Source organism: Octopus sinensis, linkage group LG27 (genome assembly GCF_006345805.1).
Source record: "Octopus sinensis linkage group LG27, ASM634580v1, whole genome shotgun sequence".
NCBI lineage: Eukaryota > Metazoa > Mollusca > Cephalopoda > Octopoda > Octopodidae > Octopus > Octopus sinensis.
Genome location: NC_043023.1, coordinates 10,192,651 through 10,217,341, shown reverse-complemented (window position 1 = coordinate 10,217,341; position 24,691 = coordinate 10,192,651). Strand labels below are relative to the sequence as shown.

General features: G+C 37.6%; 2 protein-coding genes and 1 pseudogene across 17 annotated transcripts in view; 1 reads left to right on the top strand and 2 right to left on the bottom strand.

Annotated features, from left to right (window-relative positions):
* The window catches only part of LOC115225405 (serine/threonine-protein phosphatase 6 regulatory ankyrin repeat subunit B-like), a 33,869-nt gene extending 27,800 nt beyond the window's left edge, over nt 1-6,069 (top strand). For all 16 annotated transcript variants that reach the window (XM_036514175.1, XM_029796362.2, XM_036514167.1 and 13 more), the window contains 2 exons: nt 2,027-2,098; nt 5,594-6,069. In XM_036514175.1, the coding sequence (XP_036370068.1) occupies nt 2,027-2,098; nt 5,594-5,799 (278 nt within the window). In that variant the 3' untranslated portion in view covers nt 5,800-6,069. The remainder of the gene's footprint in view (nt 1-2,026; nt 2,099-5,593) is intronic.
* The window catches only part of LOC118768190 (zinc finger protein 665-like), a 360,963-nt gene that overhangs the window by 195,862 nt on the left and 140,410 nt on the right, over nt 1-24,691 (bottom strand). The gene's annotated exons all lie outside the window — the stretch shown is intronic.
* On the bottom strand, nt 21,769-24,690 carry LOC115224970 (annotated as a pseudogene).

The following is a 24,691-nucleotide window of genomic DNA, read 5'->3' as shown; positions in this document are numbered from 1 at the left end:
GATTGTTTGGTGTTTTAGAACATGACCTTTAAACCAAGTATTGAGAAGACGACCCATCAAGCCAAGTAAAATTGCAGTCGTGGCAGATACTGGTGCCGTGCTGGTGGCATGTAAAAGCACCCATTGCACTCAGGGAATGGTTGGCATTAAGAAGGGCATCCAGCCGTAGAAACCATGCCAAATCAGACTGGAGTCTGGTGCAGCCTTCCAACTTGCCAGCCTCAGTCAAACTGTCCAATCCATGCCAGCATGGACAATGGACGTGAAGTGATGATGATGAACTGGAGGGGCACATACAGGAGATCTACACTGATCCTAAGTGAGATAATCCATTCCCACTCATGGACAGTTTGAAATGCCCCCAAAAAACCATGAATCAAATCTCAACTTGGTGGTTTCTAGCAGAAACAATTATATAGCTGAGTGAAGAAGGCAAAAGCAAAGAGTGCCCCAGGAGGTGATGGTGTATCATAGAAAGTGTACAGGTATTGTACACAATTATGTTATAAGCTGTACTTAAAGAGTTGTGGCATAAAGGTGAAATGGTTGATGACTAGTACAAGGCAGAAAAAAATTACTTACCAAAGAAAGCTGAAACAGAACTGATTGAGCAGTTCAGACCCTTTTCAATCTTGAATGTAGATGGCAAGATTTATATGGGTCCAGTTGCCAAGAGATCAGCTACACATCTCCAAAATAATGACTATGAGACCGAGAGTGTCCAGGATGCTGGAATTTCCAGAACCACTGGATGGGTAGAACATGATTTTTCAATGTGCAATGCAATACAAGACACAAAGAAGAATAAAAGGGATTTGAGCGTTGTATGACCTGATCTGGTTGATGCTTATGGTTCTGTATCTCACAAATTAGTGATGGAACCAATGAACTTCTTTTATATATGAGAGAAGATTAGAGATCTGACTAGAAGCTGCTGTAATAATTTCAAAATGTGGTTCCTGACAGAAAATTTCACAACAGACATCGTTTTGAAACTGTAATTGCTGTAGGTTGCACAATATCAGTCATTTGGTTTGTGCTTGTTATGGAAATGTTACTTAGATCAGCAGATTGATCAGAAGAAATGGCTCGAGTGAAATCACCCAAGAAGGAATTTAAAGGATGATATAACAATACTAACAAGAGAGCAAAAGGGTATGCAAATAGTTCTGGATGGACTGGATTAACTAATTCTTTGGTCAAGAATGGGGTTTAAACCAAATAATTAATGCAGTCATTTGTCAAAAGGTTAGCTGAAGCAAGTGAAGTTCAAAACAGCATACAAAACCATGCCAAGGGTTAAAGAGAAACCTCTAAAATCTTTTGGACGATGGTATGCTACCTCATTGTCCAGTAAGAGTAGAGGTATAGAGGTCATGGCACAAACTGAAGATGGGTTAAAGGCAATAGCTAAGCCAACATTTCCTGGCAAATAAAAGATTTGATGCTTCCAGTTTGATCTGTATCCCTGCCTTGCTTATAAAATTCTTGAGTATCAGTTTTTATGCAACATTTCAGATTTTTTTACTGCTATAATGTATGGATGAACAATTATATATAGTTAATAAGATTTTGTGAAAGCATAAAGTGTTTTTGGATACCTGATATGTTTTTGCTCCCCTCTGTAGAATTAATCATTGCCCACCTGGAAAGAAATCTGCTTCATTAAGAAGTCTTCTAACATCTCAAATACATGTGGCACATATATAAGAAACAAAAAATGAAAACTAAAAGAAAAACAGTGTTATCAAGTGATAATTAAATGAGATAATTGTAACATTGTTAGATTATTTAAGATGTCTTAATAGAGAAAGGAAATTGAGGAAGGTTAGTCTATTTTGTTGTAGACCTAAGTATTGAGCTATTTACCTGGTCCCACTGGAGAAAGCATAAAAATGTTGACCAAAAACATAGTGGTCACCCGATGACCAGCGATGATGACAGGTATGTCCCACTATAATAAAATATAGATTATTAATAAAGAATTTTTACTCTCAAGTATAACAGTTGCAAATATTTATTTCAGAAACTCCAAAGTTAGAGGAGAAGTGTCTCCAAGATGTTGCAAAACTGTTAGGAGTCAACTGGCAGCAAGTTGGTGAGTATAAAATAACAGTACTTAATTGATTTCAATAAGTGTCAGCTTTTGTTTGTCAGCATGACTAAGAGAAGCTCCCATTCCTACTTTCCAATTGAAAGGCTAGCTGTAAAGTGATTCTATTAAAGGTGTTGGTATTACTGAAACATCATAAAATAGCCACCGAGATTAGCGGGGTCAGTAAAATGGCTAAATTAGAGGACACAATCGATTTAATATTGTCTTTTGAGAGAGCAAATTAAAATATGTCATTTAAGGGTAAACTGGTGAGTTAATGATAATTTTTTTTTTGTTTGTTTTACATTTTTACTAAGTTTACGTTTTGTTGTTTTTTCTTTGCAAAATGCCTGTTTTAATCAGAAATACGATGGAAAGTATTTCAGGTGGGACATCTCTGTCTTTCAGTTGGTAGTACAGGACTACATCATTAAGTGCATCCTTTTTTACATGCTCCTGTGTATAGTGAGTGGCACGTTGCAGTCACTCCACTGTCCAGTGTCCATTTAGTTGTGAACCACTCTTCACTGACATGTAATGGTTGATTGTACATAGGTGGATGGTGTTTATGTTGGTGATTCCTGTCTTCTTTCCTGCAAGTTAAAAGTTTCCTCTTTGCTTGGTTTAATTTAACACCCCTCTATTACACTGGGTAACAACGATTTTTGTCCATGGATAACAATTGTTATTTCCAATTTGCTTAACCCTAGAAAATACGAGAATGGCTAGTATCTCCTTCAAACTTTGCTTTCGTCACAATATATACCATGTAGACCTCGCACATTTCAGCTGATGTTGTCTCACAGTGATTTTACGCTGTTGTCTTGATAAATTCACCACAGACACAGCAGAATGTATCTGCCAGATGCTTACAACCTCTTGATGCCATCTGTGATGAATGCAGTTCTTGGATAGTTAGAAATAAACTGAACTGGTGATCTTATGATCCCTTTTTTTACACTGGTATCTATGTTGCCAGAACGTTCTAGAAATTCTTGGAAATTTTAGTAACTTCTTGATGATAGTTCTAGAAATTTCTAGAAAATTCTGCTTCAGTGACTCAGCACTGAATCTGTCTGGAAATAGGTTTCAAAACATTGATGTCCAGGTGACAAAAGCAACGTTTGAAGGGAACAGATGTCCTTTCCTTTGATTTCTTGATGGAAGTAAATAGGAAATAACACTTAACTTATCAAAGACAAGAAAAAATTAAAAGTTTGTTAAGCAGTGTTATTGATTTCTTTCTAAATCATGTCCTTCAACCATTCAAAGAGATCCTTATTATGAGTCATGAACCCATGTTGGCTACCAAAATGTGTTAAATTTTTGCATTGGGTCATCCCATAAGTAATGCAGTGTTTTCAATTGTATGAACTAAAAGTCGGAGGGGGATGGGATAAACTATCTGCATCAACTTGCTATAAAAGCAGTACCTTGTACTTATTCTTAGTGTGAGTTTTGAAGAGTGCAGTTAAATTTTAACAGTTATTTTTTCAAAGCTATAATGGAAGTAACAAAGGAGCATATTCGACATATTTTGCTTTATGAGTTCAGTAAAAGCAACAATGCAACAGAAAGTGCGAGGAATATTAATGCAGTATATGGGGATTGGACAATAAGTGTAAGCCAGTGTCAATGGTGGCTCCAGAAGTTCTGAGCTGGAAACTACAGCCAAGAAGATCAACTTTGTTCTGGAAGATATGTAGAGCTTGATGAGGACATCCTGCAAACCCTGGTGGAACAAAATCCCATTGTAACTAGCAGAGAAGCTTGGATTCGGTCATTCAACCATTCATCGACACTTGCGTGGTATTGGAAAAATCAGCAAATTGGGTCAATGGGTCGCACACAGAGTGAATGTGTGCTCTTCTCTGCTGCCATGTCTCATTGAACTGAACTGAATAGTGACTGGTGATGAGAAAAGGGTTCTCTATAAATACGTTATGCACCAAAGACAGTGGGTAGGGAAAGGAGAAATACTGGCACTCCAGAATAAAAAAGGTCTCTACCCACGTAAGGTGCTGTTATCTGTTTGGTGGGATATGAAAGGTTTGGTCCACTTTGAACTTTTGAACCCTAACCAAACGATAACAAAGGAGATCTACTGTGAGCAGCTTGAGTGGCTTAAGTCAGTGCTAGAAGAGAAATGACCATCTTTGGTTCCAAGATGACAGGTGTTCTTCGATCAGGATAATGCTTGGCAACATACAGCAAGGATGACATTCCAAAGGCTGGAGCAGTTTGAATGAGAAACAATTCCCCACCCACCATATTCACCAGTCATTGCCTCATCCGATTATCCTTTATTCTGCAGTCTTCAAAATCATTTGGACAGAAAAAATATGAATTCTGTAGATGCAGGCAGAACAGTAGTGGAGGAGTATTTTTCATCACGGACAAGTCAGTTTTGGAAGAGGGGCCTTGCAAGTGCGCTAGATAGATGGAAGAGCATTGTAAAAAATGAAGGAGAGTATATTTTAGGTTAAAAAAGAACTTTGTTTATCTTAATTTTGAAGAATAAAAGATGTATAAAACAAATGCATTATTTATGAGATAATAAACCCAATGCTTTGTGTAGTTGAGATCATTCTGGTATCTTGTCTCTTTGTATTTGAATTGGCCCAGATATGCCTAATAGTACTGGTATTGTCTGATAGTTCAAACCATATCTTCTAGATATTTCTAACTCTTGATATGCTTTAGTTATCAATTATTCAGAAGAGGAGAAGCATCACAGACAACTATTTCAGGCATTGAGCATGGAATGTTATCAGACGGCCAAAATGGGGTTCCTTTGAAGGATCTGTGGAGTAATGATACTAAATAGGATGTATAGTCCAGAGATCCGGGGAATCTCTCCAGGTTGAGCCAGTTCCTCTCCACATCTCTGGTACTATGGACGTGTGTTGCAGGAACAAATGACAAGACAGATTCTTCAAGCCAAACCAATGGAGCAGGGGTCCTAGGGGTAGATCACAAACTAAATGGTTGGGTGATAGCCATTGCCTTAGCTGTTTATGTTTGGGAACCCAACTAAATGCTCTAATGACGGCTGCTTCTGATAAGACCCTATGGAGGAGATGCCTGAAGACTCTGTCTTTACAATCCTCCCAAGAATATTGAGCAGAGACAATGGATGGGTGGATCAAATGGATTGACTGTTGATGGTCTATATTGATTCTTTAGGTTCTCCATACACTTTTGCCTACACAAACACTTCTCCTACCATCTGTTTACCATAAATTTTCACAAGTGTAATTTTCAATGAATTTTCTTTAAAATCTTCACCATTTTCATCCTGTATTTCCACCTCTTCGTTATTATTTAATTAACATTCTTAGAAACAGAGAACAACATCTTTTATTTATTTTTTTATGATTCATAACTATTTCTCATTGACATAATTTATTTGTTACATTTATGACAAACTACAGTACACATCTTTTATGTAATCGTTAATGATTTTGAAATTATTTCTCATTGTTTTATGTTTTGCAGGCAGGAATTTAGGAATCAGAAATGTCGATCTGGGGATTATCAGGTATGACTATCCTTATAACACTAAAGAGCAGAGCTTCCAGATGCTGCACACATGGTACACAAGTTGTGATCCAGAGATGCGAACACTCAAAACACTCAGAAAAGCTCTTAAGGAAGCTGAATGCTTTGAGGCACTTCAATGTCTACCTTCAGAAGAAAAGTGAACTTGTGTGTAAATGCTGCAATTGTTTAGTCCAAGGTCAACCTTGACTAAACAGAGACTCCTGATCAAATGCCTTCCAGCCAGGACCCTCCTGACTTTATCCTTAGTGTAGGGAACCCAGAATCACATTGTCCAATATGATAATTGAATTGAGAGGGATTTGGCTACTAATTCTAGCAAATCTATCAACAACATAAGAGATTCCCTTCCTGAATTGGTCCCTATCTTCTTAGAAATTAACTTTTGAAATAAAGATAAACTTTGAAATGTTTATTTGTTGTTGTTGCTGTGTATCTAACCTCCGCCCCATTATTGTGTAAACAGTTTTAATATCCTCTCAAATATTCATAGTTATCTACCTTCATTTAACCACATGGTTCCGGGTTCAGTCCCACTGCATGGCACCTTGGGCAAGTGTCTTCTGATATAGCCTCAGGCCGACCAAAGCCTTGTGAGTGTATTTGGTAGACGGAAACTGAAAGAAGCCTGTTGTATATATGTATATATGTATATATATATATATATATATATATTTAGTGAAGGAAAGAAATGGAGCTGAACGAAGATTCTACGGAATTCCTTTTATTATTTTCTACACATGTTTCAAAGGCCGCAAATTTCCAAATTCTGATTTGGAAATTTGCGGCCTTTGAAACATGTGTAGAAATAATAAAAGGAATTCTGTAGAATCTTCGTTCAGCTCCATTTCTTTCCTTCACTAAATATATCAAACTTCAATTATCCACGCTAAGGCACGGTTGCGACACCCCAAGGTCGTAACTTCAACCGTGTTTTTTCTGTTGTGATTTTTGCTACCCAGGTATCGGTTAAATTTTGAATAATCCTTAACAAGATAATTCATTTATCCATTTCAATAAATATATATATATATATGTATGTATGTATGTGTGCGTTTGTGTGTCTGTGTTTGTCCCCCCAACATCACTTGACAACCGATGCTGGTATGTTTACATCCCCGTTACTTAGCAGTTCGGCAAAAGAGACTGATAGAATAAGTATTAGGCTTATAAAGAATAAGTCCTGGGGTCGATTTGCACGACTAAAAGGCGGTGCTCCAGCATGGCTGCAGTCAAATGACTGAGACAAGTAAAAGAGTATATCATATGTGGAGGCGCAATGGCCCAGTGGTAGGGCAGCGGACTCGCGGTCGTAGGATCGCGGTTTCGATTCCCAGACCGGGCGTTGTGAGTGTTTATTGAGCGAAAGCACCCAAAGTTCCACGAGGCTCCAACAGGGGGAGGTAGCGATCCTTGCTGTACTCTTTTGCCACATCTTTCTCTCACTCTTTCTTCTGTTGGCCTGCTCACTTAGCCAGCAGGCTGTTGTCATTTGAAGGCTAAAACAATGCGAAGCGCATTGTGACCAGTGATGTGTAGCAACATCTGATAATCTGGTCGGTCACGGTGATATATATATCATATAGAGATTCTTTTTCTATGTAATATATGATGTACCTGTGGGCATTTCACTTTGACCTGTTGTAGTGTTTTAAGACAGGTCCCCTCTAATGTAGGGGGTGTTTGAATGAAACTCAGGGTTGGGAGTGCAAGTAAGAGTTATCTCTATTTTATATTCTAGCTTTAGGATCATTGTTAGTTACTAATTACTGCAATTTTTTTATCAGCAGAAAATAAAACTTTATGATTGCATATATAAAAAATAAATCCATAATTTTACAATTTAATTATTGATGTGTAGATAAATCCTTTCCTATTAAGATAATGGTATATTTGTGATTTTAATACAAATGTGGTTGTGGAAAAGACACATTGACTCTCACCTTCCAAATAATGTGTTATTAGATTCGCTCATGATAGGAGAAAACAAAACTGGTTGAACTGAAATTAAATACAAAAATATTTCAATTACATCAAATTTATTTCAGAAAATGATCAACAGTTACTATGAAAATTTATTAGTATTCAAACAAGTTATTTGGTATCAAAGTTTGTAGAAATTATCTCTATATATATAAACGGTAAAATGTCTGTGTGTGTGTGTCCTTTATACAAATGCACAATTTTTCAGTTAGAGGGCTCACACTTTCTATGGTCATTTTAAACCGTCCAAGGGTGGTTGTGCACATCTTTACATTTCCCCAGTCACCCCACAAAGCCATTACAAAATCAACAGAAGTGACATTTTTCTGGTTGAAATACACTGAAAAATGGTGACACAGCAGTCAAAAAATCTTTTTTGTGAATTTTCTACCCCAAAACACAATCAAAATGCCTGAAACTTGATACGCCAATTGAATGCCAGCTAGCTGTATGTGATTGGTCGAAGATTTGGACAGTACTCATGTGTATGTGTTCTAGCACGCAGCTGTATATGCACTAGAACTATGACCTGGTGTTGCCAGGACATAGTGCTAGTCTTTATATATAAAGTTGAAGTTGTCTGTGTATGGCAGATTTGGTAGCCTTCAACTAACACTATCTCCTCCGAGACCCTGCGGCGCAAATTGACCAAAATTGAGAATATGATTGAAGAAGGCTTGCTCTTCATTCCGTAGCAGATACAATTCAAATCGGACCATGTTAACACCAAAATTATTTACATCAAAAAGGTGCTTTTTTTCTATGAAAATCCCTAGTTTTTTACGATTTTTTTACTGCTGTGTCACCATTTTTCAGTGTATTTCAACCAGAAAAATGTTCACTTAAAGAGAATAACAAGCTACATAATGCAAAATATTTACTTTTCAAAAATTCCAATTCTAAAGGGTCGAAGCAAACCCGAGCAACAGCGGGCGATACTGCTAGTTTTAAATAAATTGCTAACATATCTTACTGATTTTTAGCTCCAACATGTGGGAGTGAAATTATATAATATGTAATGTAAAAATACACCAAAAATATAATAAACATGAAATTACTTCCTGAAAGTTGTATGAAACAATAAGTTATGTTTATGTAAACTAACAGGAACATATTTAGTTTTAGATTTAAACTTATTTACAAAACTTAAAATATATATCTCTTTTACTGATTCTCTAAAACTAAAAAGGATAACTTTCAACTGAGACGACCCCAAATCAGTTCCTTTACTGAGTGAGATCTTCTTGTTCTGCTCAAAGACTCTCAAAGTAATTTTCATATTTTAATAGAACCAAAGACAAAATATGTTGCTCATAGATAAGTGGTTGAATTTAACAAATGATAAAACCACTGAAAATAATGATAATGTAACTAAGGTGAGTCACAAACTTGAAGGAGTATCGTGAATTCACAAATAAGTAATCCTCTGAGTACAGCACAATTTCAATTGAAAATAAGGAAATATGATGGATTTATTTTTACTTTGAAAAATATTGAAAGACTAGCAGTATCGCCCGGCATTGCTCGGGTATGTTTTCTTTTCAACCCTTTAGAATTGGAATTTTTGCAAAGTAAATATTTTGCATTATGTAGCTTGTTATTCTCTTTAAGTGAACATTTTTCTGGTTGAAATACACCGAAAAATGATGACACAACAGTAAAAAAATCGTAAAAAACTAGGGATTTTCATAGAAAAAAAGCACCTTTTTGATGTAAATAATTTTTGGAGCAAGCCTTCTTCTATCATACTCTCAATTTTGGTCAACTTGCACTGCAGGGTCTCGGAGGAGATGGTGTTAGTTGAAGGCTACCAAACCTGCCATACACAGACAACTTCAGCTTTATATATATATATATACACCACACTACTGAAAACACCATAACTTCCTACTGCTTCCTTTAAATAAGGTGTCTATTTATGTTTAAAATGATGAAGTATGTACATTGTTTTGTGTGGCGCGACCACAGTGGACAACAGTTCCAAGGAGGGGTCAGGCAAAAGTGGAGAAATAAAGGATAATGGTGTGGATATCTGGATACATCTCAACTGGAAAGTTCTGTGAATCCAGGGACACATTCTGCTGGCCATGTTAATTTTGCTGTGCACATGAATGGACCATCTATATATATATATATATATATATATATATATATATTAGAAGAAATGAGGTACTCAGAAATTCGGATGGTTTTATATTTACAGATATTTATTTGTATATTACATGTTTTTATACATCATATAACATATATCATATATTAGCACTTTCGCCCAATCTAGTGGGGTTTTAAAATTGAAAACCCCACTAGAATGGGCGAAAGCGCTAATATATAATATATGATGTATAAAAACATGTAATATACAAATAAATATCTGTAAATATAAAACCATCCGAATTTCTGAGTACCTCATCTCTTCTAATATAAAATACCTGTACATCATCTGCAAACCTTCTAATATATATATACATATATATATATATATATATATATATATATATATATATTACACACACAGAGGAACATTTTCAGTGAAGAAATTGTGGTGCAATATTTTCATGTTATGTGATCTCGACGAATTGCATAGGGGTCAAGTCTTGGGTGAATTGTAAACATAATAGTAATATTATTTGGATAATATTCGTTGAATATTTTCAACATAGTGCAAATAACGTATCGAACATGGTGGCATTGCTGTGTATAGAGCTTCTGCTTTTTAAGTCAAGCCCAATAATGATCCCTTCACGAGGCTAACACAATATATATATATTGTTTCCAAAGACATATCTGGGTGTAGGAGGTTTATCTGGGATTTCTCGAAGGAATTTTTCCAAAGACTTCTTGAACTTTATGGGATCTGTTTCTACTGAAATGTGTTTTGATATCATGTTAAAGAGAATGGGGTCAATTGATGTGAAATTGTTGTTCTGTATTGTTTTTATGAGATACAAGTTTGATTTAGGTTGTTGGTGGATAGCACGGGGCAGAAGTCACCCAGACACAACAGTATACATATATATGCATATACATATATACATATATATATATATGCATATATGCACAAACACACATATATATATATAAATACATACATATGTGTGTGTATATATTTGTATATATACATAAATACATATATGCATACATGAAGAATTCATGTTTATATATATACATAACTATAGACAATCATACATACACAACTAAATCCAAACGTAGGTATACACACACTCACACACACACATAAACAACTACATACTTAAATACAAATAGAACTGTATACATATTATATATATATATATATACATATATACGACAGGCTTCTTCCAGTTTCTGTCTACTAAATCCACTCACAAGGCTTTGGTGGGCCCGAGGCTATAGTAGAAGATACTTGACCAAGGTCCCACGCAGTGGGACTGAACCCGGAACCATGTGGTTGGTTAGCAAGCTACTTTATTTTATCAGATTTGCCATAAAGGCAATAAATACACAGAGGGGACACTACAACACATGTGGGGACATATAACAATTAAAAAATAAAATATGATATAATGGATGAACATGAAAATGCACATGAAGAACAAATTAAAATATGATAATATGAATGATATTATGAAGAGTGTGCTACTCACCCCACACTGAGTAACACAACTCGCTGTCTCTGGGTCCTGAGTCCTTTTTCTCTTTTCGTTCAATCCTGTCGCTTGATGGTAACCTTCTCTCCGTCATGCATTCATAACCTTTTTTGCCGGGAGGGGGGTCTTCTAAATTTTGTGTTGTCTGTTCTTTTTTTTTTTTTCTTGAGGGGAAAATTGTCTGTATGGGGAGGATGGGTCTGAGTGGTCTTGGGTGGGATGGGGTTGGACTGGGTGCCCACATCATACTCAGTGTCTTTTCTTTTTTTTCTCTTCTTCTTGTGCGCTCTGCAACTTTCCCTTCCTCCTTTTCATCGCTTCCTTCGTCTATTTTTTCTTTTTCCTCTTTTTTCTCTTCTGTCTCTGCAACCACATCCTCGGCCGTAGTCTTTCGTAGAGAGCAGTATGCTCTAATGTGGCCCTTTTGGCCACATTTAAAGCAACGTGGTACTCTGCCCTCTACCCACACCCTCAGAACGATTTCCCCCAGCGTCACAGTTTCTGCCAAGTTCTCAAGTTGTTCCTCCTCTGTCAGAATGATTAATTCGAGCATTCTTCCTTTGCACCCTCCTTCTTCTGTTTCTGTGGCTTGGAGGACAGCCACCTTCTCCTCGCTTCCAACAAGGACAGCCACCTTCTCCTTGCTTCCAACAAGGACAGCCACCTTCTCCTCGCTTCCATCAAGGACAGCTGCCGCTATCCAAGCCCCTTCTACGTCCGGCGGAATTGCTTCTACCCTCACTTTGGAAGTTTTTCTTCCAAGGTATTTGGGCAGAAGCACTACCTCCTCCGTTTTCACCACCACACTTGCCAGCCTCATTGCCTCTTCAGCTGTCCTAAATTGGACAATCATTGTTCCGTATCTTTTCCTTTTGTGATGTATGTGATTTCTTTTGACTCTCTCTTAGCGCTCTTTTTGTATCTGCTTCCACCTGTTCAGCCCTTTTTTCCTTTTAAAGGGAACACCTTATAGGTGATAGTCTTTCTTTCTATCTTCTCCATGATTCCTTTGGGGGGCGACAGTCTTACGTCCCCTTCCACCTTCTGTAGCAACTTGCCATGGTTTTTCAAACCAGCCAAGTCCAGCTCCTTTCGTCTCTTCTTCGTGACCTCTGCAAAACTCTTGTTCTTTTCAAGCATACTGTCCATTGCTATGACCGCCCTCACGAGCTCCTCCTCTGAAGACAACTCAGACCTAACCAGGTCTGAGTACATTGTCTCACCACAGCAACAACACCGACGTCCGACTCGCACACAAGCGACAAACCAAATGCACTATGGGTAACCGGAAGCAAGCTGGTTAGCAAGCTACTTACCACACAGCCACTCCTACACCTACATATATATATATATATATATATATATATATACGACGGGCTTCTTTCAGTTTCCGTCTACCAAATCCTCTCACAAGGCTTTGGATGGCCCAAGGCTATAGTAGAAAACACTTGCCCAAGGTGCCACGCAGTGGGACTGAACCCTGAACTATGTGGTTGGTAAGCAAGCTACTTACCACACAGCCACTCCTACGCCAAGGCGCTCATTTGAGGAAATGATTTGCCACAGATCTCGCACTGATATATCTTCTCTCCTGTATGAATATATTTGTGTCTAGCTAAAATGATATACGCAGAAAATGATTAATCATAGATCTCACAGTGACGCAGATTCTCCCCCGTGTCAATGTTTGGGTTTAGATAATTCACTGCTTTGAAAGAATGATTTACCACAGACATGGCTTTTTTCTATGAATATACTTTGACTTCAGGGATTAGTTGTAACGAAAGTCTAGAACAATGTAGACAGACTGTGTCATAAGAAACCTTGCCAAGCACGTGGTTCTGGGCTCGGATATTTTCCGTTTGACCGGCAGTTTTTTAAAATAATTTCCACAAAACAAAACACTTTTAAACTTCGTATACTGGTAGAATGTGTTTATAAAACATCCTTTTCTCTTGGCTTTATTGAGAAAATTCTATAGTTTGTAAGATATTTGTTGTTTTTTTTCTTCAATTTCAACCAATCAGTGACGTCTATTGAGGTAAAAAACATTCTGTGCTGTATGAACATGTCCCTCATTTAAGAAACAGGGATCTTTTCGGTTTGACCAGCAGTTTTTTAAAATAATTTCCACCTAACTAAACACTTTTAAACTTCGTATACTGGTAGAATGTGTTTATAAAACATCTTTTTCTCTTGGCTTTATTGAGAAAATTCTATAGTTTATAAGATATTTGTTGTTTTTTTTCTTCAATTTCTGCAAATTCAACCAATCAATGACGTCTATTGAGGTGAAAACATTCTGTGCCGTATGAATATGTCCCTCGTTTAAGAAACAGATTGGGTTTATTTACATTTCTGAATAAAAAAGATACCCTTTCCCCACCCCCAACCCAAACACAAAAATAGATTGAAATGCAATAGATCGATACTAGGGTCATAACTATGGGTGACAATTTCATATGACCCCACTAGAAAAAATTGCCGGTCAAACGGAAAAGATCCCTGGGCTCAGTGCCACTGCATAGCACCTTAAGTGTGGGCTCAGTGCCACTGCATGGCACCTTAAGTGTGGGCTCAGTGCCACTGCATGGCACCTTAAGTGTGGGCTCAGTGCCACTGCATGGCACCTTAAGTGTGGGGTCAGTGCCACTGCATGGCACCTTAAGTGTGGGCTCAGTGCCACTGCATAGCACCTTAAGTGTGGGCTCAGTGCCACTGCATGGCACCTTAAGTGTGGGGTCAGTGCCACTGCATGGCACCTTAAGTGTGGGGTCAGTGCCACGGCATGGCACCTTAAGTGTGGGGTCAGTGCCACTGCATGGCACCTTAAGTGTGGGCTCAGTGCCACTGCATGGCACCTTAAGTGTGGGGTCAGTGCCACTGCATGGCACCTTAAGTGTGGGCTCAGTGCCACAGCATGGCACCTTAAGTGTGGGCTCAGTGCCACAGCATGGCACCTTAAGTGTGGGCTCAGTGCCACTGCATAGCACCTTAAGTGTGGGCTCAGTGCCACTGCATAGCACCTTAAGTGTGGGCTCAGTGTGGGAACTTGAACTCAGAATGTAATGTCTACGCTGAATTTGAACTCAGAATGTAATGTCTACGCTGAATTTGAACTCAGAATGTAATGTCTACGCTTTTTGCCAGGCGTGCTAACGTTTCTGCCAGCTCGCCACCTTTAATGGTAATAGTACCTGTGCTTATAATGTGAGCCCCTTACCCATGCATTTCATGTATCACAGTCACCAGTTCTTCTAACGAGACACCATCATCAGTGACCCTTTTTCTGTGGTACCATCACCAATGATTTACAAGTTGCACCATCATCCGTGCTTTTTGGATGACCCCTCTAGTATCGCTTTTCATGTGGAACCATCACCAATGCCTTTTTCCTGGGAGCAGCATCTGTGCTATTTATTTACCCCTGTGACCAGTGCTTGTAATATGGGTCCTGCACCAGGGCTTTTGATATGGTGGAAGCACCATCCTCTTTCAATGGCACCAGCACAACTTCTTTTCTCTTGGCAGCATCACCAGTGAGTTTTATGTGACAACAAAACCGAAAGGGTCACCAAGGACCCTGTAAGACAAAATAGCCCACAACTGGGAGGGAGGAAAGCAGAATTTGAACTCAGAATGTAATGGCAGATGGAATACCTATTTCTTTACTACCCACAAGGGGCTAAACACAGAGATGACAAACAGATTAAGTCTATTATATCAACCCCAGTGCGTAACTGTTACTTAATTTATCGATCCCGAAAGGATGAAAGGCAAAGTCGACCTCAGCGGAATTTGAACTCAGAACGTAACGGCAGAAGAATTACCATTAAGCATTTTACCCGATGTGCTTAGGTTTCTGCCAGTTACCTGCTTGACACATTCAAAGTATTGGTTCTAAAATAGCAGACACCAGAAATATTTGTATATTTATTCACAATACGTTGGAGGAAGATGAGAGGCAAAATATGTCAGTTGCAAGTCAAAAAGAAAAAAATAATTTCACTTTGCTATAAATACTTGATTCCTCATTATTTAACATTTGTTTTCCATTCAGGCAGAGACAAAGGACCCTGTTGTACTCCTTTATTTTGAACTTGTCTCAAAAGACAAGTGAACCTCGTCACAAATGACAAGAAGAAAAATTTTCAAAGATTAACATTTCACAAAAATTCAGAAATTTTCTGCCCCGAAGGGCGAAAATTACTGTTTGTCAGGAGACAAGAGTTCAAATCACCGTATAGACACACAATACCAATAATAAAAAAAAAAAAACATGGAGTTGAGAGATATGTTAGTTGCTGTTGTGCATGTCAAAGGACAAGCGCTTCACCTTGCTAAGAATACTTCCTACATCGTTTAATGTTTGTTTTCCATTCAGGCAGAGACAAAGGACCCTGTCGTACTCCTTTATTTTGAACTTGCCTCAAAAGACAAGAGAACCTCGTCACAAATGACAAGAAGAAAAATTTTCAAAGATTAACATTTCACAAAAATTCAGAAATTTTCTGCCCCGAAGGGCGAAAATTACTGTTTGTCAAGAGACAAGAGTTCAAATCACCGTATAGACACACAATACCAATAATAAAAAACACATACATGGAGTTGAGAGATATGTTAGTTGCTGTTGTGCATATCAAAGGACAAGCGCTTCACCTTGCTAAGAATACTTCCGACATCGTTTAATGTTTGTTTCCCATTCAGGCATATTTTGGATGCTTCAACCGGAGCTGACAAAGCCATGAGTTTGAACTTGTCTCAAAAGACAGTGAAACCTCGTCACAATGACAAGAAGAAAAATTTTCAAAGATTGAACATTTCACAAAAAGACAGAAATTTTCGTGCCCCAAAGGGCGAAATACATGTATTTCAGGAGACAGAGTGTCAAATCACCATAGACACACAAACCAATAATAAAAAAAAAAAAACATGGAGTTGAGAGATATGTTAGTTGCTGTTGTGCATGTCAAAGGACAGCGCTTCACCTTGCTAAGAATACTCCTACATCGTTTAATTAATGTTTGTTTTCCATTCAGCAGAGACAAAGGACCCTGTCGTACTCCTTTATTTTGAACTTGCCTCAAAAGACAAGAGAACCTCGTCACACAAATGACAAGAAAGAAAAATTTTCAAAGATTAACATTTCACAAAAATTCAGAAATTTTCTGCCCCGAAGGCGAAAATTACTGTTTGTCAAGAGACAAGAGTTCAAATCACCGTATAGACACACAATACCAATATAAAAAAAAACATACATGGAGTGGAGAGATATGTTAGTTGCTGTTGTGCATATCAAAGGACAGCGCTTCACCTTGCTAGATACTTCCGACATCGTTTATGTTTGTTTTCCATTCAGGCAGGCTATTTGGGATGCTTCAACCGGAGCTGACAAAGCCATGAGCTGCACCATTTCCCTTGTCTGATTTGGCTTTTTCTACAGCAGAATGCATTTCCTAATGTCAACCCTTTTACAAACCGACAGGGCCCCCAAGGACCTTGCAAGAGAAATAGCCTCAAAACTGGCAGGGCAGGAGGGGTAGTATTGAAGGAACGTCACTTTGTGCCAGTTGACAGGTTAAAGGGAGAAAGGGAACAGGGTCCAGATATAGAGCAAAAAAACAAGCACAAAATAGATATTTATTTCATTATTCTTTATTAAGAAATTCTATAACTGATGAAAGGAAAAAGCCTGTGTTTTTAGCAGACCAATTAGTGTAATTATCGTTATGACTTAATCAATTTTGACATTGAGACAGTAACACGTCTCTGTGAATACCCCATGTTTATGCATGTGGCTTTTTCGAGAGAATCATTTGCCACACGTGTCACACGGACATGGCTACTCTCATGTAGGGATTCGTTCATGGACAGTTAAGTTAGGTCTATGAGAGAATGCTTTAACACAGACACGACCATTACATAGGTTGTGTCTGGGATGAACATTTTCGTGTGTAGTTACAACACCATTTCCAAAAAATGAATTACAACAACTAATGCAAGGTTATGGCTTCTCCCCTGTATGTGTATGCGTGTGTCTGTTCAAATGATGCCTTTGAGAAAATGATTCACCACAGATCTCACAATGATAAGGTTTCTCACCAGTATGAAGGCGATTGTGAGTAACCAAATGACTATTTTGAGAGAATGATTTACCACAGATCTCACAATGATATGGTTTTTCTCCTGTATGTGTACGTTTGTGTGTAACCAAATCACTATTATGAGAGAATGATTTACCACAGATCTCACAATGATAAGGTTTCTCACCAGTATGAAGGCGATTGTGAGTAACCAAATGACTATTACGAGAGAATGATTTACCACAGATCTCACAATGATAAGGTTTCTCACCAGTATGAAGGCGATTGTGAGTAACCAAATGACTATTTTGAGAGAATGATTTACCACAGATCTCACAATGATATGGTTTTTCTCCTGTATGTGTACGTTTGTGTGTAACCAAATCACTATTATGAGAGAATGATTTACCACAGATCTCACAATGATAAGGTTTCTCACCAGTATGAAGGCGATTGTGAGTAACCAAATGACTATTACGAGAGAATGATTTACCACAGATCTCACAATGATAAGGTTTCTCACCAGTATGAAGGCGATTGTGAGTAACCAAATGACTATTACGAGAGAATGATTTACCACAGATATCACAATGATAAGGTTTCTCACCAGTATGAAGGCGAATGTGTGTAACCAAATCACAATTACGAGAGAATGATTTACCACAGATCTCACAATGATAAGGTCGCTCACCAGTATGAAGGCGATTGTGAGTAACCAAATGACTATTACGAGAGAATGATTTACCACAGATCTCACAATGATAAGGTCGCTCACGAGTATGAAGGCGATTGTGAGTAACCAAATGACTATTACGAGAGAATGATTTACCACAGATCTCACAATGATAAGGTCGCTCACCAGTATGAGGCGATTGTGAGTAACCAAATGACTATTACGAGAGAATGATTTACCACAGATCTCACAATGATAAGGTCGCTCTCCAGTATGAAGGCGATTGTGAGTAACCAAATGATTATTACGAGAGAATGATTTACCACAGATCTCACAATGATAAGGTCGCTCACCAGTATGAAGGCGATTGTGAGTAACCAAATGACTATTACGAGAGAATGATTTACCACAGATCTCACAATGATAAGGTCGCTCACCAGTATGAAGGCGATTGTGAGTAACCAAATGACTATTACGAGAGAATGATTTACCACAGATCTCACAATGATAACGTCGCTCACCAGTATGAAGGCGATTGTGAGTAACCAAATGACTATTACGAGAGAATGATTTACCACAGATCTCACAATGATAAGGTCGCTCTCCAGTATGAAGGCGATTGTGAGTAACCAAATGACTATTACGAGAGAATGATTTACCACAGATCTCACAATGATAAGGTCGCTCACCAGTATGAAGGCGATTGTGAGTAACCAAATGACTATTACGAGAGAATGATTACCACAGATCTCACAATGATAAGGTCGCTCACCAGTATGAAGGCGATTGTGAGTAACCAAATGACTATTACGAGAGAATGATTTACCACAGATCTCACAATGATAAGGTCGCTCACCAGTATGAAGGCGATTGTGAGTAACCAAATGACTATTACGAGAGAATGATTTACCACAGATCTCACAATGATAAGGTCGCTCACCAGTATGAAGGCGATTGTGAGTAACCAAATGACTATTACGAGGAATGATTTACCACAGATCTCACAATGATAAGGTCGCTCACCAGTATGAAGGCGATTGTGAGTAACCAAATGACTATTATGAGAGAATGATTTACCACAGATCTCACAATGATAAGGTCGCTCACCAGTATGAAGTACGATGTGAGAGTAACCAAATGACTATTTGAGAGAATGATTTACCACAGATCTCACAGTGATATGGTTTTTATCCTGTATGAGCGAGTTGTGAGTAACCAAATGACTATTATGAGAGAATGATTTACCACAGATCTCACAATGATTATGGTTTCTCACCAGTATGAATGCGTTTGTGAACACCAATTGACTATTTGAGAGAATTGATTACCACAGATCTCACAATGATAGGGTTTCTCACCAGTATGTGGCGTTTGTGAGTAACCAAATGACTATTATGAGAGAATGATTTACCACAGATTCACACTGATATGGTTTCTCACCTGTATGAGTGTAACCAAATGACCTTATGAGAGAATGATTTACCACAGATCTCACAATGATAAGGTTTTTCACCAGTATGAATGCGATTGTGAGTAACCAAATGACCATTATGAGAGAATGATTTACCACAGATATCACACTGATATGGTTTTTCACCAGTATGAATGCGATTGTGAGTAACCAAATGACCATTATGAGAGAATGATTTACCACAGATATCACACTGATATGGGTTTTCACCAGTATGAATGCGATTGTGAGTAACCAAATGACCATTATGAGAGAATGATTTACCACAGATATCACACTGATATGGTTTTCACCAGTATGAATGCGATTGTGAGTAACCAAATGACCATTATGAGAGAATGATTTACCACAGAGATTCACACTGATATGGTTTTTCACCAGTATGAATGCGTTTGTGAGTAACCAAATGACCATTATGAGAGAATGATTTACCACAGATATCACACTGATATGGTTTTTCACCAGTATGAATGCGATTGTGAGTAACCAAATGACCATTATGAGAGAATGATTTACCACAGATATCACACTGATATGGTTTTTCACCAGTATGAATGCGATTGTGAGTAACCAAATGACCATTATGAGAGAATGATTTACCACAGATATCACACTGATATGGTTTTTCACCAGTATGAATGCGTTTGTGAGTAACCAAATGACCTTATGAGAGAATGATTTACCACAGATATCACAATGATATGGTTTTCACCAGTATGAATGCGATTGTGAGTAACCAAATGACCATTATGAGAGAATGATTTACCACAGATATCACATGATATGGTTTTCACCAGTATGAATGCGATTGTGAGTAACCAAATGACCATTATGAGAGAATGATTTACCACAGATATCACACTGATATGGTTTTTCACCAGTATGAATGCGATTGTGAGTAACCAAATGACCATTATGAGAGAATGATTTACCACAGATATCACACTGATATGGTTTTTCACCAGTATGAATGCGATTGTGAGTAACCAAATGACCATTATGAGAGAATGATTTACCACAGATATCACACTGATATGGTTTTCACCAGTATGAATGCGATTGTGAGTAACCAAATGACCATTATGAGAGAATGATTACCACAGATATCACACTGATATGGTTTTTCACCAGTATGAATGCGTTTGTGAGTAACCAAATGACCATTATGAGAGAATGATTTACCACAGATATCACACTGATATGGTTTTTCACCAGTATGAATGCGATTGTGAGTAACCAAATGACCATTATGAGAGAATGATTTACCACAGATATCACACTGATATGGTTTTTCACCAGTATGAATGCGATTGTGAGTAACCAAATGACCATTATGAGAGAATGATTTACCACAGATATCACACTGATATGGTTTTCACCAGTATGAATGCGATTGTGAGTAACCAAATGAATTATGAGAGAATGATTTACCACAGATATCACACTGATATGGTTTTTCACCAGTATGAATGCGATTGTGAGTAACCAAATGACCATTATGAGAGAATGATTTACCACAGATATCACACTGATATGTTTTTCACCAGTATGAATGCGATTGTGAGTAACCAAATGACCATTATGAGAGAATGATTTACCACAGATCACACTGATATGGGTTTCACCAGTATGAATGCGATTGTGAGTAACCAAATGACCATTAGAGAGAATGATTTACCACAGATATCACACTGATATGGTTTTCACCAGTATGAATGCGATTGTGAGTAACCAAATGACCATTATGAGAGAATGATTTACCACAGATATCACACTGATATGGTTTTTCACCAGTATGAATGCGATTGTGAGTAACCAAATGACCATTATGAGAGAATGATTTACCACAGATATCACACTGATATGGTTTTTCACCAGTATGAATGCGATTGTGAGTAACCAAATGACCATTATGAGAGAATGATTTACCACAGATATCACACTGATATGTTTTTCACCAGTATGAATGCGATTGTGAGTAACCAAATGACCATTATGAGAGAATGATTTACCACAGATATCACACTGATATGGTTTTCACCAGTATGAATGCGATTGTGAGTAACCAAATGACCATTATGAGAGAATGATTTACCACAGATATCACACTGATATGGTTTTCACCAGTATGAATGCGATTGTGAGTAACCAAATGACCATTATGAGAGAATGATTTACCACAGATATCACACTGATATGGTTTTTCACCAGTATGAATGCGATTGTGAGTAACCCAAATGACCATTATGAGAGAATGATTTACCACAGATATCACACTGATATGGTTTTTCACCAGTATGAATGCGTTTGTGAGTAACCAAATGACCATTATGAGAGAATGATTTACCACAGATATCACACTGATATGGTTTTTCACCAGTATGAATGCGTTTGTGAGTAACCAAATGACCATTATGAGAGAATGATTTACCACAGATATCACACTGATATGGTTTTTCACCAGTATGAATGCGTTTGTGAGTAACCAAATGACCATTATGAGAGAATGATTTACCACAGATATCACACTGATATGGTTTTCACCAGTATGAATGCGATTGTGAGTAACAAATGACCATTATGAGAGAATGATTTACCACAGATATCACACTGATATGGTTTTTCACCAGTATGAATGCGATTGTGAGTAACCAAATGACCATTATGAGAGAATGATTTACCACAGATATCACACTGATATGGTTTTTCACCAGTATGAATGCGATTGTGAGTAACCAAATGACCATTATGAGAGAATGATTTACCACAGATTCACACTGATATGGTTTTTCACCAGTATGAATGCGATTGTGAGTAACCAAATGACCATTATGAGAGAATGATTTACCACAGATATCACACTGATATGGTTTTTCACCAGTATGAATGCGTGTGAGTAACCAAATGACCATTATGAGAGAATGATTACCACAGATATCACACTGATATGGTTTTCACCAGTATGAATGCGATTGTGAGTAACCAAATGACCATTATGAGAGAATGATTTACCACAGATTCACACTGATATGGTTTTTCACCAGTATGAATGCGTTTGTGAGTAACCAAATGACCATTATGAGAGAATGATTTACCACAGATATCACACTGATATGGTTTTTCACCAGTATGAATGCGTTGTGAGTAACCAAATGACCATTATGAGAGAATGATTTACCACAGATATCACACTGATATGGTTTTCACCAGTATGAATGCGATTGTGAGTAACCAAATGACCATTATGAGAGAATGATTTACCACAGATATCACACTGATATGGTTTTTCACCAGTATGAATGCGATTGTGAGTAACCAAATGACCATTATGAGAGAATGATTTACCACAGATATCACACTGATATGGTTTTCACCAGTATGAATGCGATTGTGAGTAACCAAATGACCATTATGAGAGAATGATTTACCACAGATATCACACTGATATGGTTTTTCACCAGTATGAATGCGTTGTGAGTAACCAAATGACCATTATGAGAGAATGATTTACCACAGATATCACACTGATATGGTTTTTCACCAGTATGAATGCGATTGTGAGTAACCAAATGACCATTATGAGAGAATGATTTACCACAGATATCACACTGATATGGTTTTTCACCAGTATGAATGCGTTTGTGAGTAACCAAATGACCATTATGAGAGAATGATTTACCACAGATATCACACTGATATGGTTTTTCACCAGTATGAATGCGATTGTGAGTAACCAAATGACCATTATGAGAGAATGATTTACCACAGATATCACACTGATATGGTTTTTCACCAGTATGAATGCGATTGTGAGTAACCAAATGACCATTATGAGAGAATGATTTACCACAGATATCACACTGATATGGTTTTTCACCAGTATGAATGCGATTGTGAGTAACCAAATGACCATTATGAGAGAATGATTTACCACAGATATCACACTGATATGGTTTTTCACCAGTATGAATGCGATTGTGAGTAACCAAATGACCATTATGAGAGAATGATTTACCACAGATATCACACTGATATGGTTTTTCACCAGTATGAATGCGATTGTGAGTAACCAAATGACCATTATGAGAGAATGATTTACCACAGATATCACACTGATATGGTTTTTCACCAGTATGAATGCGATTGTGAGTAACCAAATGACCATTATGAGAGAATGATTTACCACAGATATCACACTGATATGGTTTTTCACCAGTATGAATGCGTTTGTGAGTAACCAAATGACCATTATGAGAGAATGATTTACCACAGATATCACACTGATATGGTTTTTCACCAGTATGAATGCGATTGTGAGTAACCAAATGACCATTATGAGAGAATGATTTACCACAGATATCACACTGATATGGTTTTTCACCAGTATGAATGCGATTGTGAGTAACCAAATGACCATTATGAGAGAATGATTTACCACAGATATCACACTGATATGGTTTTTCACCAGTATGAATGCGATTGTGAGTAACCAAATGACCATTATGAGAGAATGATTTACCACAGATATCACACTGATATGGTTTTTCACCAGTATGAATGCGATTGTGAGTAACCAAATGACCATTATGAGAGAATGATTTACCACAGATATCACACTGATATGGTTTTTCACCAGTATGAATGCGATTGTGAGTAACCAAATGACCATTATGAGAGAATGATTTACCACAGATATCACACTGATATGGTTTTTCACCAGTATGAATGCGATTGTGAGTAACCAAATGACCATTATGAGAGAATGATTTACCACAGATATCACACTGATATGGTTTTTCACCAGTATGAATGCGATTGTGAGTAACCAAATGACCATTATGAGAGAATGATTTACCACAGATATCACACTGATATGGTTTTTCACCAGTATGAATGCGATTGTGAGTAACCAAATGACCATTATGAGAGAATGATTTACCACAGATATCACACTGATATGGTTTTTCACCAGTATGAATGCGATTGTGAGTAACCAAATGACCATTATGAGAGAATGATTTACCACAGATATCACACTGATATGGTTTTTCACCAGTATGAATGCGATTGTGAGTAACCAAATGACCATTATGAGAGAATGATTTACCACAGATATCACACTGATATGGTTTTTCACCAGTATGAATGCGATTGTGAGTAACCAAATGACCATTATGAGAGAATGATTTACCACAGATA